The sequence below is a fragment of the Zonotrichia leucophrys genome, chromosome 2, assembly GCF_028769735.1.
Source record: "Zonotrichia leucophrys gambelii isolate GWCS_2022_RI chromosome 2, RI_Zleu_2.0, whole genome shotgun sequence".
Classification (NCBI taxonomy): Eukaryota; Metazoa; Chordata; class Aves; order Passeriformes; family Passerellidae; genus Zonotrichia; species Zonotrichia leucophrys.
Window position 1 is genome coordinate 43710447 of NC_088171.1, and position 17748 is coordinate 43728194.

Consider the following 17748-nt stretch of genomic DNA (forward strand, 5'->3'; position numbering starts at 1 on the left):
GCCACCTTATCAGTATCCCTGTGCAGCGTTTTCCAGTGTCCACAAAAGAATGCAGAGATAAGGGCAGAGCAGCTCGCTGGCTGCTGTTCCTGCTGGCTTTGGGAGGAGGATGTACATGTGTGATGGATTTGTCCAGTGCTATCAGGACAAATCTTTCCACATTTCTTTGTGATCTACTTGCTTCCATAGGAAATGGCTCCTGTGTGGGAATTCCTTGTTGTTTTGCCTTCTGCTTTCATCCAAGGATGAGCAAGGGAAGGCTTCTTCCTCTGCTGTGGCTCTGGAAAAATTTTGTCAACCAAGTGAGTCAAAGGGATTTACTTGGTTCGTTTTCTTGACGTAAAGATCGGTTTCCAGTCTGAGAGAGGAAGGGTTAGGTGGAGAAATCTTGCTTTGGAAGGAGCACTCACCCTCCCATGCCTGCTTTCTTCTCTCTTCTTCTGAGAGAATTTAAAATATTTGTAGTAAAAAGTATTGGTAGTCTCAGTTTGTAACTACTGCAAGCAGGAGGTTAGAGCAGCTTTCAGGTACTGATTTTTTAATTGGTCTTAGATGGCAAATTAGTAGCTGCCCAAAAAAAAACCCCAAACCAAAGACTTTTCTTATCCCTTAAAAATTGAGATACTACTACTTTTTTCCTTCCTTGCGCTTGTTTTAAAAAAATCTTGTTTTTAAGATTTGGTTGCCTGTCTGGCTTACTTGAGCTGCTCAGGTACCAAAGAGACATTTAAAGTGTCTTTAACTGATTGAATGCTTGAAGGTGGATTTCTGAGCACACACTTGTTTGGTGTGGAGGTATGATGCTGATGCTGGTTTAGCTTGGAGATGAGCTTTTGCAGCTGCTGGGTCTTTGTAGTAGAGGAGATGGTATGGATCCTGTCAGCCTTCTGGAAATAGATGAAGGCTGTCTCTCAGCCAGCAGTTCCATTTCCATGCACCTCCCGTGCTTGCCAGAGGTTCTGCACACCAGACTGGCAGAACGGTCACGAGACAACCTTTGTAAATGAAATTTAGATGTGCTTGGTACTAGGATGATTCAGACATGGTTGATATGTAAAGCTCATTTTAAAAATAGAATTGTTTGAAAATACATGTTTCATTTGATGGGCAGAAATAGTTATTTACTTGTCATCTGGCATCTAACACCAGCTCATCACCATCACTCATGAGTGAGGAAAACAGGCATGCTTTTTTCCTCTGACAGGTGCAGTATGAGTTGAATATTGTATTTTAGCTTTTCAGTTTTTTCCCCACATTTGAGAATGGATCTTCAAAATGCTGCTGTAAGGATGACCTGTCCTTAAGTGTGGTCCCTCTTTCTGGTGCAGTATCAAAAAGCTGCCCAGCGGCAAAACAAAGTCTGCTTTTAATAATGAACTATTGCAGCAAAACCATATTTGGGGTAGAGGTCTGGCATGCTCCTTAAGACAACACTAGTGAAATCTCATTTGAAAGAAAAGTGCTGAGGATTTCCAGAAAGAAAGCTGATGAGCATGGGGCTCTTGCAGCCATAGAACATGATGTTGAAATGTAAACTGCAGCTGTCCACGTGCTGCACTGAGTGCTCTGCCTGCTGGAGCGTGTGTATGACAAACACCTAGCTAGTGAGAGTCTCCTTGTTAAGGCTCTAATTTAAGTAAGAAGCTTCTCCTGCTGCTTTTTTGTTTTTTTTTTTTTTTTTTAACCTTGCAACACACATTGAGGATAAATGCCTTAATCGGCTTTTGTCCAGCTTGTAAAAGGTTTATCATCATCTCATTTGAGCAAATAGGAGGGGGAAAAAACATAGAATGCTGACTGGCTAACGTTTTCAATGTCACCTTTCTATTTCTGAAATCAGAAGCAAGGTGTTCTTAAAAATGATCACAGAAGATTAGGAGTGAGTAGAGGGGAAAAACACACTTTAAAAATGTCAGGATGTTTGAGATGTCTCATGTCAGTTGCATTGCTTCTGTTAGAGTCTGTGTATGTGTTCAGTGCAGTGATGAGAAAAACAAAATGTGTTTTTAAAAAAGAAAAAAAAACCATAAAAACTGACCCAGACATGATGAGTGTGACTCACATGTTACCTAAGGCTGCTGTTATCAATGAATAGCATTTCTGCTGGAATTGAGTTATCTTTCAAGAAACTGAAATGCAGAAGCTAGAGACTGAGGACTGTGCTAGAAAATTTCTATGGCATATGCTGCACTGTCTTGGTTTTGCTCACGACAGCAAGTTGCAGGAATTGACATATTTTCCTTTCTCTGTTACCTGAGTGTGCAAGATGAAGGTCTAAATGAGGCAAGGGTTTGGCAGTTAAATAGTAACACTTGTATGGAGGGGCAAGTCACACCAGAGGATTTGATAAGTAGCCTGAAAACGTTGTGGTTGTCTTTCTGACATGGATGTAGGACTTACCCTGTGCTGGGGACCACGAATGAGCTGCACTGATGTGCTGTTCTGAGCCTCTGAGTTTTTGATGTGTGTCCTCACAGAAAACACTGTTAGGAGGATTTATAGCTTTGAACCACTGAAGGGGATGGCTGGAAACCTTTGGTGGGGGTCTCATCCCAGCAGAGAACTGAGCATCTGCTCGTTCTGTCATGCAGAAGGTGTTGGAGCCTGCAGGCTTGTGTTCCTGGCAGTCAGGAGCCTGAGAATAAATGTCACTAAAATAAGCTGCGATGGATGATACAAAGTTCTGGGGTGCTTTGGTTTTCATTTTTGTTCTTTGCTGCAAGAATGAGGGTGGTCAGACCTAAATTAAGCCTTAAAAGAAGAGCCAGTCATCTTTGTTGGAAAATGATAAACTGGGGTTCCACACCAGTGTGTTTTTCAGCTGAAGCTCCCTATTCTGTGTGACTAACTACTTTGTGGAGTGGAGTTTGCTCGTGGGCAAATATCTGCTTCACCATTTGTAAGACCTGTGCTTCAGGCACCAGCTAGAGGAGCACTTGGAGTTCAGTAATTTGTATATGCTTCAGAGTTCAAGGGAGATGAATGGGTACAGAAGTTGCTGTTAATTTGACTGCTTTGTTCTTAGTGTCCTTTGTTTTCTTTTGTATTTTTAAACTCCAAGTGAGGACTAGTCATCTTTCTCCTATGGGATAAGACTGTGTATAATTATTACATGAGTAAATTTGGGGTAGGTCTCCGAGCACAGATTTGTAGTGATGGTTTCTTTGTTCCAAGTGATCTTACAAACATGGGAACTGAACTTGGTGATGAATCACTGCATTGGGATTTTTTTACTTAAACTATTTTGCCTAACTAATATCCTTAAATGCAGCTTTCACAAAGAGAGTGAAATCTTCTGGCTCATTCATTTAGAAATGAGCTTTTAGTTCTGTTCCTACACCTGCAAAGAATTTTTCGCTTTGTTAAATATACTTCAGTACTTATTATTTTTCTTGCAATATAGTCATCATGCTTGGAGTCTTTTTTCAGTTACTTATGAAACTCATTTTGAGCAGTGAGCCATGTATGGTCCAGTAACTTAATTGGAAATATTCAAATTCTTCTCACTGAGAAAATCATTGACTTGATAAATATTGTCTAAATGATACATTTCAGGCTTTCACTGAGAAATGAGATTATTGACTGGTTTGAGTTAATGAAATAATAAGTTAATGTCCATTTAATTCCCCATTTTTGACCTTGTTACCCATTTGAATAATTTCTTAGAATAAATTGGAGTACCTTAAGAATCCAAAGCTATTTGGCCTGGACTAAGATAATGCTGATGCTGGTTCAGGTTTTACATAACACTAAAAAGGAAGCAAAGAAGCTTTTACAGAAGTATATTGCTTTTTCTGCAAAAACTGATGTATTGTTGCATTTTTTTTCCACTTCTGAGAGCATAGTGGCAGCTTGCAATGTATTTTAAATCTTCCAGTGAATAAGCAGTTTTGCATTCTAGAAATTGTCAACAATAATGACAAAACCCTCCTGAATTAGGGCACTTCTTGAAGCCAGCTGCTTCCTGATTATCAACGTGTCACTCCAGCAGTCTGCATAAATGTTGCACTCTAATTAGAGTTACAAGCCTTGTTGAGAGCTCACATGGCCCTTCCTCTTCATCTCCTTAAATCCTGGGCCAGGTCCCAGCCTGAATTTGCATCAATCTGCAATAATTTCATATATTTAGAGTCTGTGGTGGATTCTGAGATTGAAATCAGAATCACTTTGCTTACATGTGTGGAAATTTCAGCGGAGCAGAGAAAATATTTTAATTGCTTTAGCTAATCATGTAAGGAGCGCAGCTCATCCTGTTTGGAAGTAGCTGGGTTTTTTAAATATAAAAAATATTAACAGTGAAGTGGAATGTAGGTGCCCTTCTCCATTGATAGAAACCACAGCTGAAAAGATGTGTTTTCTGTGCCAATTCCAGCTGATTTGCCAGCCTGCTGTGGGGTTTGGCCTGCCTGCTAGCACCATTCTAGCTTTATGTATGTGAGATGTCTTTGCCATTGAAGTCCCTCTCAGAGCTTGTTTCACTGCTGTTTGCCTCCTCACAGAGTGAGTAATTTACAAACAATTCCTCTCTGAGAAACCCTGCCAGAGGTAACATCTAGAACAGGCTGTTGTAGGCTTTGTATGAAAGCTGTCACTGAAAAACAAAGATTTGGTGTCCAGGATGCCAGCTTTAGGATTTGGCTCTGGGTTCCAGGGCTCCTCTGCTGAAAAATTCTGCCTTAATCCAAATGCTAGTGACTGTTCTGAATGTGTCAGCTCCTGTGTGAATCTAAAGAGGAACCTGAAGGTAGGAACAAACAGGTAGAAATAATTTTTAAAGCTCTAATCTGCCTTTGTCCTTTCTTCCCTTCCTGCACCGTTTTGAAGGATGCGCGCCAGAAGTTCCGCTCTGTGCTGGTGGAGGCCACAGTGAAACTGGATGAGCTGGTCAAGAAGATTGGAAAAGCTGTAGAAGACTCTAAACCTTACTGGGAAGCTCGGAGGGTGGCCAGGCAGGTAAGAGCTTTCTGCCTTGTCAGCTTGTGGGCACACACTGGTGGTGTTGCTTTCCTGCTGTTGATAACATCCTAGGCACACGCACTTGGCTGACACTGGGCTGTGCCTTCAGTTGCATGCCAGCTGTGGGAATCAATGGCAAAATGGATTTCTTCACAGCCACAGCTGCACATGCTCTTCAAACCCACAACAGCTACAGCAGACACAATAGCAAAAGACTAGCTCTCTTCTCTCATAATAAATGGCCTTTCAGAGCTCTGTCCTATCAGTGGTTGTACTTATTTGAAAATACAGCGTAGACATTGTGTATGTGGTTTTTCTTCTTAAAGCAAAATGCTCAGCAGCTAAATTGGCTGCAGCTGGAAGGTGCAGGGGAAAAGGCTGGAGTGGGGCAGGGTTTGGTGCTGATTGGGTTGTGCTCAAGTAGGAAAGTGCTAAATGTGTCTCTGAAGTGTTTTGGTTTGGGCACAAACTGAGCTTGGCTTTCTCTGTCATCAGGGCCTTACTTCCCATGCCCCAGCTACTGCTTGATTACTGATAGGCCCGTGGAGCTCAGGGAGGGATGAGGTGTGGAGGGAAGAGTGTGACCTGCTGGATGAAGAGAAAGCCAGAAATCTTGTGACATGTCAGGCAGCATCTCATTTTAGGGAGGAAGCTGCAGAGAGTTGAGCATGTGGTGGCTTAGGCAGTGCTGCTGCTGGGTGTTGGTGGTGGTGGGGCTTGCTGGTGGGTGAGGCTTTTTGGTTTTTTCCCCAAGGGAAGCATGTTCCTGGTTGCTATTTCTGTTTTCTCTTGAGGCAGGAAGAGTCAGGAAGAACTGCCTGGAGCTGCTACTTCTGTGCTTGGCTGGAAGGATGTGTGGGGTGGCATCTGTGGCTGGGTAGCTGGGATGTGACTGTGTTCAAGGGGAGAGTGAGAGATGGGGTGGCATCTGTGAGATATGGGAAAACTGCAGAAGGATTTTGTTCATAGAAGTAGGTAGAGGGATGAGAAAAGTAGAGTAGGTGTGTGCCAGGAGGCAGAGAGTAAACTCAGGGTAAGAGAAGGGGAGGGAAGAGAATGTGTCCTCAGAACAGTGACAGGAAAGGGAGGAATGAACAAGCTTCATTTCCTTGAAAGTTGGTGAAGCAGGAACTGGGTTGATGGGATGTGGCATGCAAGGTAATATGTGACTGTGTTGATGCTTTAAATTGCATAGCATTGTTCTGGAAGGCTTTAATGCATAGCATGTTCTGAGCACTGTCCAGTGATGGGGATGAGGTGCAGGGGGTATTAGACTTAATCCTGCAGACAGAAGCAGTGTAGCAAAGAGGTAAACTCTGCCCTGCTTGCTGTGCTTTGAAGTATCTGCCTCTCATCTGTAAGTGCTCTGAAACCCTGCTCTTGAGGTGTGTGCTAGTGGTGAGCTACAGAGTTAGTAGTTGTGTAAACTAGTATGTGCAATTTGGAAAAACAATCCCTGCCACCCTGCCTTGAGCATGATCTTCTACTTCTGTTACTATAAATAGCTGGGTAAGGCACAGCATGCATAAGACTTCAAGAGTTACACTTGGAAGAGTTAATGGTAGAAGCACACACTTTGCACTACCAAAATAAAACATCAAAAGATCAATTGACTTTGAGGTTTGTAACATCACAAACTCAGAGCAGCGAACTTTGCTCTCTGTTCTGAAGCTGGCAGCAGTTTGTTCTGGAAATGGAATTTTGTATTGTTACGTCTCTGCTATCCCTGAAACCCATTCAGTCATTCTGGTTCAAAGGTACTTTGCAAGACCACTAAGAAACCCAAGCTCCTGAAGGTCCTTAAATCAGTAGAATCACTGCTCCAGCAGTAGGCTTGTTAGAGGGAACAGTATTTTTTTTCCCCAATCCATTCTGTCACTAGCTAGATTTAAATGCTATTTATCCCATTTATGAATGTTTCACATTCATTTGTGTTTTAATTCCTTGATAGCATTTCATTTTAAAGCAGGGGTTGCCCTTTTAACCACTCATTTCCCTTTTTCTCATTTTGTTTAATGGATCTGGTCATGGAACAGAGTTCCCACTTTGTATCTGCTCAACAGACAGATAGAAGATGGTCTCTGGTTTCCCTTTTGCTCTTTGTCTAATAACATCTCAAAATGGAAAATGTGAGGGCCAAGAGGAATGCAAGCATCAAATGTTGGTGAATCTGTCTGGAAGCTGGGAGATTGGAAAGATTGGTGCCAATCATCAGTAAAGCATCTGCCTAAAGAGTTTTTCTAGTTTTAATTTAATCTAGAGAAGTTCCACATAACTGGGAGCAAATTCACTATAATAAAATATGGAGAAGGGCAGAATACATAGGGAAATACGAAACTGAAGGGATGTACCAGAGTATTAACATGGTTAGGTGCCAGTTTGCATTTCTCTTTTTAGTTTGATTTTTGCTAAACTGTAGAGAAATCTTGGAAAGAGCTTGTTATTATTTTTTTTAAATTAATAATAACATCTAACCTATGAAGAATTGTCTTCCTCCTCTTTTCTTTACACTTATTTTAGAGCCATTAGGCTGCCTCCAGAAATACAGGAACAAGGTTCTTGAGGGCTGAAAGAGCTTTAATTAAACAATAAGGGAAAAATGAGTGACTCTACTGGTAAGAGAAAGGGAAGTGTAAATTCCTGTTTGTTGTTCTCACTAAAGGGAAGTAAAACTATGACCTTGTAAATTTTAAGCCTTTTGGAAATACAGAATTGCATAATTATGACTCTTAGTTTGGCAGAAATGCAGGAGTTGTCCAGAGTTACTTGAGTTTAAGATGTCAGCTGCAGGGTAAGTTACCTAATGCAAGCTGTAGTAAGTCACATTGAGGAGTTTGCTTTCACATGGCACCAGCACAAGTCTCTTTTGGAAATACATGAATACATGTTTCATCTATTAAGATAAAACCCATTAAAAACTTAAGAGGGCAGTGATGTGGGGTCACTAAAAACCAGGTCACCAACTGAAGTATAACACTGGAGAAGCTTTAGGATCTTGAGCCCTTCTGTCTACTCACCCTTATCCCCATCTTGTGCAATCCTGTGTTGGCAGAAGATAGGGAATTCAAAGCAAATTAACTCTCCTATGCAAAGGTCCTGTAGGATCTTGTTTGTGGAATGTTTGCCAAGAGAGCCATGGCTTGGCCTGTCTCAGGGTGAAACTTTGCTTCACCAGAACATTGGTCCCTTGGTGTTAGTCTGGGTACTTTGCCTCCTGAAATGGTGGCACAGGGAGTCAGGATGCTGTCTCTTGGTACCAAAGCAGTAAAATTTGTTTTTTTCTGAGACTCAAGTGAGATCTAGCTCATCTTCTTGTTCAAGGAAATTTCATGTAACTTCTGCCAAGACAGAACTGTTGTGATTCCTCATTTGGTACAGCACTGGGCCTTTTGATTGCAGACAATACCTTACTGTTTTGGAGCATTTTGATCCCAATTTGTTGATTAATAAATTTTGAAGTACTTGTGCTGTGAGAACATTTGTTCTTTAACATTAAGCAGTAATGCCCATGTTCAATGGAAGAACCTAGGCATGTAGAGGATTGTGCAAGTACACAAGAAATGCCCACATTGCAGCAATATGAAATTCCTGTAATCCAGAAGGTGGTCCAGGTTCTAAATGTTCAGAAAATCAAACTTCCCATGTTTGTTTGGTTTGGGTGGTGGTTTATTCTTTTTTCTTTTATTTTTTTTTTAGTTTTTTTTCCCACTAGTAGCTGCTTCCCTAGTTGTCTAGTCAAAGAATGAGACTTTTCTTACCCAAAGCTAATGGGGAAGAAGGGTGAAGTTGCCAGGAAACATTAATAATGTATAGAGCAGTCCTGAGTCTCTGAGGTAAGGAGTGTCTTAAGCCACTGTTGACTTAACATTTTGCAGGGCTGGGAAGTGCCTATGCAATGGTGTTCACAGTGGTGCCTGAGCAAGTGACAGGGATGGGAGGTGTGCTGCCTCCCTGGTGACAGGATGCTGTGCAAAGGCAAGTGTGGTCTGATGCATAAATCACTGGGCTGGCAGGAGCTGATTTTGTGCTGCTGCATGGCACAGATGAATGACTTCATCTTTCTCTCAGTTCCCATGTAAAATGAAGCTGTCAAGCTGCTGTGAAGCTGAGATCATTAAGGGAAGTAAAAGCACTTTGGGGTCACTGGGTGAGAGGTGCCATTTAAACACTGCTGTCCATACATCATCACTTGTGAGCCCATAGACAAATTGAGCAGGAGATGTGCCTTTCTGCTCTGCTTCTGCTGGAAAATAATCTGAGGAAAGTGTATTCCCACCCCCACAAATAAAACAATCCATGTATTTTTACTGATCCTAACATGACTAAAAGCCCTGGGAGTATTGCTTTTAATTGAGTTTCAGCATTGTTTTGGTTTGTTTTTGGTTCATTTTTTGTTGGTTGGTTTTTGTTTGGTGATAGGCTGGTTTGGTTTGGTTTTGTGGCAGGGTGAGGGGTTACATTTTATTGGCTCAGATTGGGAGTGAGGATGCTTTGCTGAACTTCAGTATTGAGCCTATTTGGGAGAGACATGCTATTGCTTTGTGATATTCCCTTCACCCCTCTGCCCCCTGCCTCATTTAGCTTTTAAAATAAGTGTCAAAATAGGTGAAAGATCTATGCTGCGTCATACCTGTCTGTGTGTCTCAGTAAAGGACCCACCTGTACAATGTGTTCTTACAGCAATATGTTGGAGGATATGCATATTCTGCTTCCTCTTGGGTCGGTCTTCTAAGTTTTACAACTAATTCATTTTTTTCATGTTGTTGGCATACTTAAGCAGCACTCTTTTATCTGGAAAGGCTTGGAAACACCTGCTGGAATGACTACTTACAGTGGTTCTTTTCCATTGGTGTCCAGGCATAGCCAAGAGGAAGTGCAGTTGATAGACAAGTAGGGACAGCTGTCCCCTCCTGTTCACTGCAGCTTTTTATGTTGTAGAGCTCCTTTCTCTCACCTCACTAATAATCTTTTACTCATGTAATATTTTATAAGTGGATTGCCACATCTGTGTGAAGAAACCAGCTGAGAGAATAAAGAATTATTTGAGGTGAGCTTTCAGATATTTAGATCCTGCACCTCCATTCTGCTTGTCTTCACAAAACTTGGGGGAGCCCAGTTACCACTGGGAAACTATTTCCTCTCCCAAATGTGAGTTTTGATGTGATTCAGTGAATTTTTTATTCATAGTGAATCAGGATGAGAAGTAGCTGCTGTAATCTTGCAGAACAGGAATGGAGGAGGAACTGAGCCACTTGGTGGTGAAGGTGGGAGGGGTGTAAGCAGATAAGAGCTCACCTACCTACCTGGAAGAGTCTTCCTCAGCAGATGAGACTGATACCTTTCTTTGTAGAGATCAAGCCAGTAAATGAACAAAACTTTCTGAGGTGGCCATTGCATCTCAGCTGCTAAGTGTTCAGCTTGAGATGTCTGAAAGTAGTGTGGCAAATATGGAAAGTTGCAGATGGTGACTTCCTGAGCTCAGGAAACAAAAGCTTTTTAAATTCTTGTAACTTGGAGGTTCAAAACTGCTGAGCATCCTTAAAGATTAATTAGGAACTGAAAACTGTGGTCTTGCCAGTTCAATTTCCACAGCACCCAAGTTTTGTATCCAAATTCACTCAGTGAGGGAGAGTTAATGGGATCACAGCACCAGCTGGCTCTGCTGGGAGAAGGAGAGCAGCATTGGGTGTGTATGGCAGCTCCTGGGTCCAGTTCCAGCAGTGGTAGATATCCAGGTCTTTCCCTGTTGTTCCTAGACACTAAATGTGTTATCCATCAGTATATTGACTTCCCATGTCATAAGGAATCTCCTTCTCCATCCTACTTTTGGGAGCAGAAGTCCTGATGCTCATGTTTAGGGCAACAAGGAGTTAAGACTGATTTGTCTAATCTGTAAGTTTATCTTGGGGAAAAAAAAAATAGGTGGAGAGAGAAGGAACTTGAGAAGCAAAAATTAAATGTCAGCAGAACTGTGACAGACTTGCATTCCTGTTTGGAGACTTGCCATGGAGCTAGTAAAAAGCAAAATTATTGGCACAGTTACAGTGAAGCAACCAGCTGACCTTTCCTGGCTGAAGGAGTGTTTCTGGTTAACTGTTCACAAACCAAATAACTATCCAAAATGTGGATTCACATTTTGAAAGGAAGGAATAGAGAGACTTGAAAATAAACTTTGACAAACCTTCTGCAAATTCTCCCAACTGTTTAAGGGAAAAACCAAATGCCCAGAGCACTTGACTGCTTTCTGTGGCGATAGTTCGGTGCTGTTACTGTTTTTAAGTGATCATACAATCATGAAATGGTTTGGGTTACAAGGGACCTTAGATATCAACAAGTTCCAGCCCACCTGTCCTGGGCATAGGTGCCACCCCCTAGACTGGGTTCCTCAATGCCCAAGCCATCCTGTCCTTGAGCATTTCCAGGGGTGGGTCATCCACAACTGCCCTGGGCAACCTGTTACAGTGCCTCAGTACACTCTGAGTAAATAATTTCTCCTTAATATGTAATGTAAATCTCTCCCCTTTTAATTTAAAACTGCTCCCCTTGTCTGATCACTAGGAAATTTTTTTTTTGCATTTTGTGTTATCTGTTGTTTTGGATGGCTGTTGCTGCTCTGGCCTTTTGCAATAGGGAGTCTAGGCTGGCAGTGTAGGTTGTGTTGTGTTGTTTGTGCCCTGCCTGTGCTGTTTGCCCTTTGAGCTGAGGATGCTGTGCTGCAGCTGCCCTGGTGGCTCTCGGGGAGCCTCTTGGCACTGGGAGATGGGAGGGGATGATGCCTGCATGGGGAAGGTGGGGTGCATGGTGTGAGAGGCAGCTCACTCCCTGGCTCTGTAAATCAGCCATGTGGAAATGGCTGTGATTTTTAGGTTACTTGGTGGCGAGGCAGGGGAGCAGCTCCCTTCCTGACCTGGGGCTTTGTGGTTGAGGAGCCTGTGTGTGGGATGGGTGCTGATGTGCTGGCCTCGGCTGGTGCTGAGGCAGGCAGGCACAGGCCTTGCCTGGGAACAGATGACTGGTGTGCTCTGAAGGGAATAGAGACATGGAACTTGCTGTGTGAGCAATCAGGAAACTCAGTGAAGAAATGGAAAGAGAAGGAAACGTAGGTGAGCTGTGCAAGAGGTGCCTGAAAGTATGGAGCATTGAGGCTGTGTGTTGTACCTGTTTGCCTGTGAAGTTTTGTGTGTCCTTTTTACTGTTCTGCTCCCTATGGGCCTGCTCTAGGTCTGAACCCCTTCTTCCCAGCAATGTTTTTGGGTTTTTTATTACAAAGCACATCATTAAATCTTGGGGAAACTGTGTCAATGTGACGTCCTGTGGTGCAATGTGGAGTTCCCGCTGCTGTGATCCCAAAGGGCATTCCCACTGTAATAATCTCCCTTCCCACACAAGGCATGGCTGAAGGGGGCATAAGCCAAGCAAGGGAATCTGTAACTTTATTATTGAGGGTGAGGAGTCACTTCCTGGACTTTCACCAGGGAACCCACTGAATTTTGTAAGCTTTTTCTAAGGCAGGATGTACTTTGGATTCAGTCAGGCAAATGTTTTGCCATGCTGAAACTTTGATGGAGTGTCTCCTGTTGCGTTTGCACAGTTGGGATCTGAAACCTGTGAGCAGCATGTGGGGAGCCACTACCCTGCCATCAGTGCTGCTGCACAGAGCTTGGTATTCTCTGCTTGTTCCTCCTGAATGCTTAGAACTTGAAAACTGTGTTTTAAATCTTGAATCATGGTTCTGTTGCATTTTCCTTCAGGCCAAAGTAGCAACAAAGCCTAGGAAGCAGGGAACTCAGGGTCACTTACCTGGGTCAACAAGCTAGGTTTTGCCTGGCTGATTTATTAACATTATTTATTTACTTAAAGCCTGACTTAATGTGGCTTTTGTGTTCTGGCTGTGTCACCTGGTTGAAGAGTGTGATAGTGGAGTGTGCCAAACTGGGTGTCCTTAAACTGCTGAGAAGATGACAGATGTTGCTTGGTTGGCTTGGGAAAGTTATGCCAAAGATCTGATCTTTGAAGGAAAGCTCCTTAATGTGTTTGTCTTCCCATCAACCTTACCAATAGGACAGTAGGTCAGTGTGGCTGGCAGATTTTTACCCTCTTAATCTGTCCCATGTTTGGGAGCACTGACAACTGCTGCTTCTCAGATGAACGGAAAAAAACCCTTACCTGATTCAAATTTAGTGCTCTGTTGCTATTATTTCCTGCAGAGGAGGTGGCATCTGTAACAATATCATCTGCAAGTACAATGTTCCTGGCTCGTTTGGATAGTGGGAACTAATTTTAACCACTTGCTTGTTGAAATATCTGTGTCAGTAAATTCTGTGTGTGTGCATGTCCCTCTCTAAAAGTTAGATCACCTGTATCTCCCTGAGCCTCTGTGCTTCAGTGAATGGGTCTAGTTATTCTGGGTTGGTATTCATACACCCTGCATTTCTGGTTTGTGTGAGCACTATCCTGTTGAAGGATGGTTGTATAAGCTATTGATACAAAAACTGTTTTCTTATGGTTATTTGCTGATGTGCCTTGGAGGGCTCCATCATGTAAATTTGTTGACTCTGCTCTGTAAATTAGAGATTCTTCCCTCTTCTGCTTTTATTTGCAGAAGTAGAAGAAAATACTATTTAATCTGCTTCGAAGAATTTATCTAGGAGAGATGAAAAAAATTACTCTCTTTTGGTGTCTCTTTCTCCCACTTTCTCCAGCCCTACAAAGCCTCCATCAGTTCTCAGCCACAGTGGATGGCAGTAGCTCAAAGCCAGATAGCTGTTCAACCTCCTCTCCATTAATTGTTGGGAATCAAATGACCTAATTATTTTTCCTACTTTCAAGAATGTTTTTTGTTGGTTTTTTTTTTTTTTCTGTTGTGAAATACTTCAAGTATTGTGCAAGTAGGTCTGAAGTAATGGAATACTGGGTTAAGTTGGTGTGGAAATACCCTCAGTTCTTTGGAGTAACAAGAAGGCTGATGCAGAAACATTTGGGTTTTTTTAGATAAATGTCAGATGATTTAGGAAGGAAGAAGTGATACAGGTGGTCTGGCTATTATGTTTAGCCACAGATACAATAACAGATGCTGGAACTGGCAGGAAGGTGTAAGCAACTCTCAAAGAGTGCTGGAATGTGAAAAGAGAACAGAATCCCTTTTTTCTTCTGCTGTTGCATGAAGATTTGAGTGACATCATTTTGCATCCTCTTTAATTTGGAGAAACCTGAGGGATTAGGTTGTGCATTCCTTTGTGTGACTGTAGCACTTCCACAGCTATTGCCAGAGCACTGATCTACAGGAAAAAAAACCCAAAACAATTTAAAGGAAAAAGGTTGCTTTGCTTTGTTGTCTGTCACCATTTTCTTCCCTGATTTTTTTTTTTTGGTCTGGCCTCTAGTAAAGTCTATTTCAAGAGATGTAAACCACAGACAGGATCATCTTTTAAAAATAGTAGTTGGCATTTGAGCCTGGGTGGCTTGAGGTCAGGGTGATATCCTGCCTACCTGTTTTGTGTGATAATTGCTCAGGGATGACTGCTGAAGGCAGCACAAGTCTTGCAACTTCGGGGAATTTTTTCAACCAACCAAGTGTTTTCTGTGTACAGTGGTCTAAATAGGTGGGAGTTTATTTTGGAGCGATAAATGCTCATGCTGAGGTCTGCTGCCAAAACAGATGCGATATGGATGTTGGTTATTGCCTTCTGGATGTGTTTTGGTATGACTTCTAGTAAAACAGTATGAATTTTGCAGCTTTTGTCTGTTCTTGCTGGTAAAAATTATCTGAATACTCTAATTTCTGTATTAGGAAATTAGCACGTGGGAATGGCTCTGCATTGACTTAGCTTCTACAAGAAATACATCTCAATTGCAGCAAACAAAAAGTTGTACTGTTCAACAAGAAATTTTGCTGCCAGGATGTGGGAGAAATGTCCATCTCTTTTAGCTGTGTCTGGTCGTTTGGTTTCTGTTTTGTTGTTGTTGTTTGGTTTGTCTTGGTAGGTTCTTTTAATTTGGTGAAGTGTGCCGATGGCTTGTTCTCAAAGGAGGATTTTTTTGCTGTGAAGTGGAGCTGACATGTTCCCTACTCCTGCTGCTACCTAGGCTATTTCCTTCGAGGAATGGACTGAGCCCTTCATTAGTCCAGGACACCGCCTGCAACTTCTTTGGTTAAGTGCAGCAAGCCTGTTGCTCACCTGTGCTGTGGAGTTGTGCAATCTGACTAGGAAAAATGTTGAAGGGTCGAGTTATCTTCAACATGTCCCTTAGGAGGATGACTGTCTAAAAAGTATCTGTGAGCGTGCAAAGGCAGACAAGGTCAGCCTAGAACTTTCTTCCAGAGCGTGTTCCTGGTATTGAGGACAGGCTGTGGGTGTGGGGCTTTCTGGGAACTGGGAGAACGTGTCCAGAACAGCCAATCAGCCAGGTGAAACTCCTACCCACATGCCTTGTCTGTGCTTATGCCAGTATGAATGCACAAGATGTGCTTTCAGAACCAGCCTGCCAGTCCCTTGCCAGCACTCTGGAAACTTGTACTTAAAAACATTTGCTGCTTTGGTGGTGATTGCATGAGACAAGGATCCAGTGTTTCTCCTGAACATGCCTGTTGCGTCTGTGTGCTGAATGTTGATTATCTTGGGTAATTAAAAAAAGGCACTAATGCAGGCGGTGTCCCTCTTCCAGGGTGTATTCATGGGAGTTGTTCCTTGCTTCTATATTTAATTCCAGCAAAGCAGGCTGCTGCCAGGTGCAGATGAGCATGTGGAGCCTCTGTAAACCTGGAAGGCAGCTGTCAGCCCTAGACTCGCTGACTCACTGCCTAAGCTCTCAGAATGCAGGTGCACAGAGCAGGGAGGATTACCTCAGTGTTTTTCTCTCTTAATAAGATTGTTTACCTTTGAAATCAAAACCTGGACATATTCTATCGTCCCCTCTTCCAGAAAGCAACAGCTTAATAATTTTGGCCACAAACGACTGCCCAACTAACAAGCAGATGGCGGTGAATGCCCAAGAAGGCTGTGCCTGGACTGTATTAGACTGAGCCATTTGTCATGCTCTGGTGCCACAGACTTGTTAATTAGTGTGAGTAACTCCAAGCACACCAGCATCTCTCAACAACCACATGAAAAACAAAGGAGGGGCAGAAGGCTTGGGGTTGTGGAGGCCTGAATATATGTTGTATTGTAAGACCTGTGTGGGTCTGAGTTGCTCCAAACGAGCTGCAGCTGCGGGGTCCTTAGTTGGGCAGCAGCTGTAGCTCGTGAAGGTAACTGAGATAAATAGGGGTGGGTTGAGAGCCTAAGAGGAGCCCCTGAGAAGATAGAAAGGACTGTGCTGCAGAGAATGGAGAAGAGCCCCAGCAGAGAAGCAAGAACAACACTGCAGCGAAGATTGCAACATGGGGTAGTGTCTGCCATGCAATCTCTGCACCCAGGTGAGCATCACCTCCCTGTTCCTGTAAGGCAAGGAGCTATGTCAGTGAAAACCAGCAAGGAGACCAGCAGGTTTCAGATGATTGACTGACACTGCACAGTGGCAGTGATCAGCTCAGAGGGGATATCCTGGCCCTCATTTCACAAGATTCTGGTTACAGCCTAGATGGGAGCTGCCAGAGAACAGAGAAGGGCTGGCAGCTGATTGTGCAGTCCAGTTCAGGACTGGCCTTAACAGTGTTTAAGGGAACTGTGTGTTCAGATATTTTCTTTCCCATTTCCTTCCACAGCTCCCAAAGAAGGGAGGTGGGATTCTGCCTTGAGGAGTCCAGCTGTCTGCATGCTGGTGAAAGCAGCAGCTAATGAATGAGCTCTTGGTTGTGCCCTGAACCTTCTGCTTCTTTGAACACACTTGTGATCCTGTCTTAAAGGAGTTACACATAGCACCTAACTTTAGCACAGAGCTAGATGTCTCTGGAAGCATGCTTTGTAGGTCTGCTCTTATTTCCTGAGCCTTTTTATAGACTACATAGGAATGTAACACACAACCAGGAGTCAGGTCAGTTCTGCAACAATTTGGCTGTTAGAAGAGAAGGGGTGCATGCATGTGGGGGACCAAAAAGCCCAGCACAAGAATAAAACACCTAATCAAAAGCAGAGACTAAATTTCACATGGTTTTAGTGTTCCATAGGCATTTCACTAGTTATGCAGCAGGGAGGAAATGGTTTGTGTTTCACAAAACTTTAGCAAGTCTTGTTTTCACCTTTTCCTCCCCTTTGTCTTCTCCATCCAGTTAAAAATCTTTCAATCTACTTTTGAAAAAACAAATTCTAACTCATGTTCAATTATATAGCTTTATAATAAACTGCTTAAAGAACTAAAGAGTGTTTCAGGCTCGTGAGAGACTGTACATTTTGATGTAAACAGTCATCATAGATTATATAGCTCAGGCCTTGTAGTTGCGTCAAAATGAGGTCACTCCCATGGCCTTGGATTTTAGAAGTTGTTTAGAAAAGTATAGCTAGAAGGGGTTTCTGGAGTGTTTTTACTACTTTTTAGTTCTGGTTTGGATCAGAGTTTTTAGGCTGTTGGGAGAGGGGAAGGAAAGGTCATGATCCTTTAGAAAAAGCAAACAGAACCCTTACACCCCCCTCCCCCACAGTTGCACCACTAGTCTGTTTATTCAGGAAAATAAATGTATCTGAGTATCTAGAAGAACATTCAGCACCACTGCAAAGTTTTTGCAGAAATGTTCTTCAGATTTTGAAAAACTAAGAAAAATATTACGGTATTTGATTGAAATAGTGGTTGTACAGGACCTTTGGAGGTCATCAGATCTCAACTTTCTGCTCAAAGCAGAACTGTCACATTGTTGGA

The 17748-nt window shown here is 42.7% G+C and overlaps 1 protein-coding gene across 1 annotated transcript in view; it reads left to right on the top strand.

Moving 5' to 3' along the window:
- The window catches only part of SH3BP5 (SH3 domain binding protein 5), a 50903-nt gene that overhangs the window by 6908 nt on the left and 26247 nt on the right, over positions 1-17748 (top strand). Inside the window, exon 3 of the mRNA XM_064704762.1 lies at positions 4825-4953. Coding sequence (XP_064560832.1) covers positions 4825-4953 — 129 coding nt within the window. The remainder of the gene's footprint in view (positions 1-4824; positions 4954-17748) is intronic.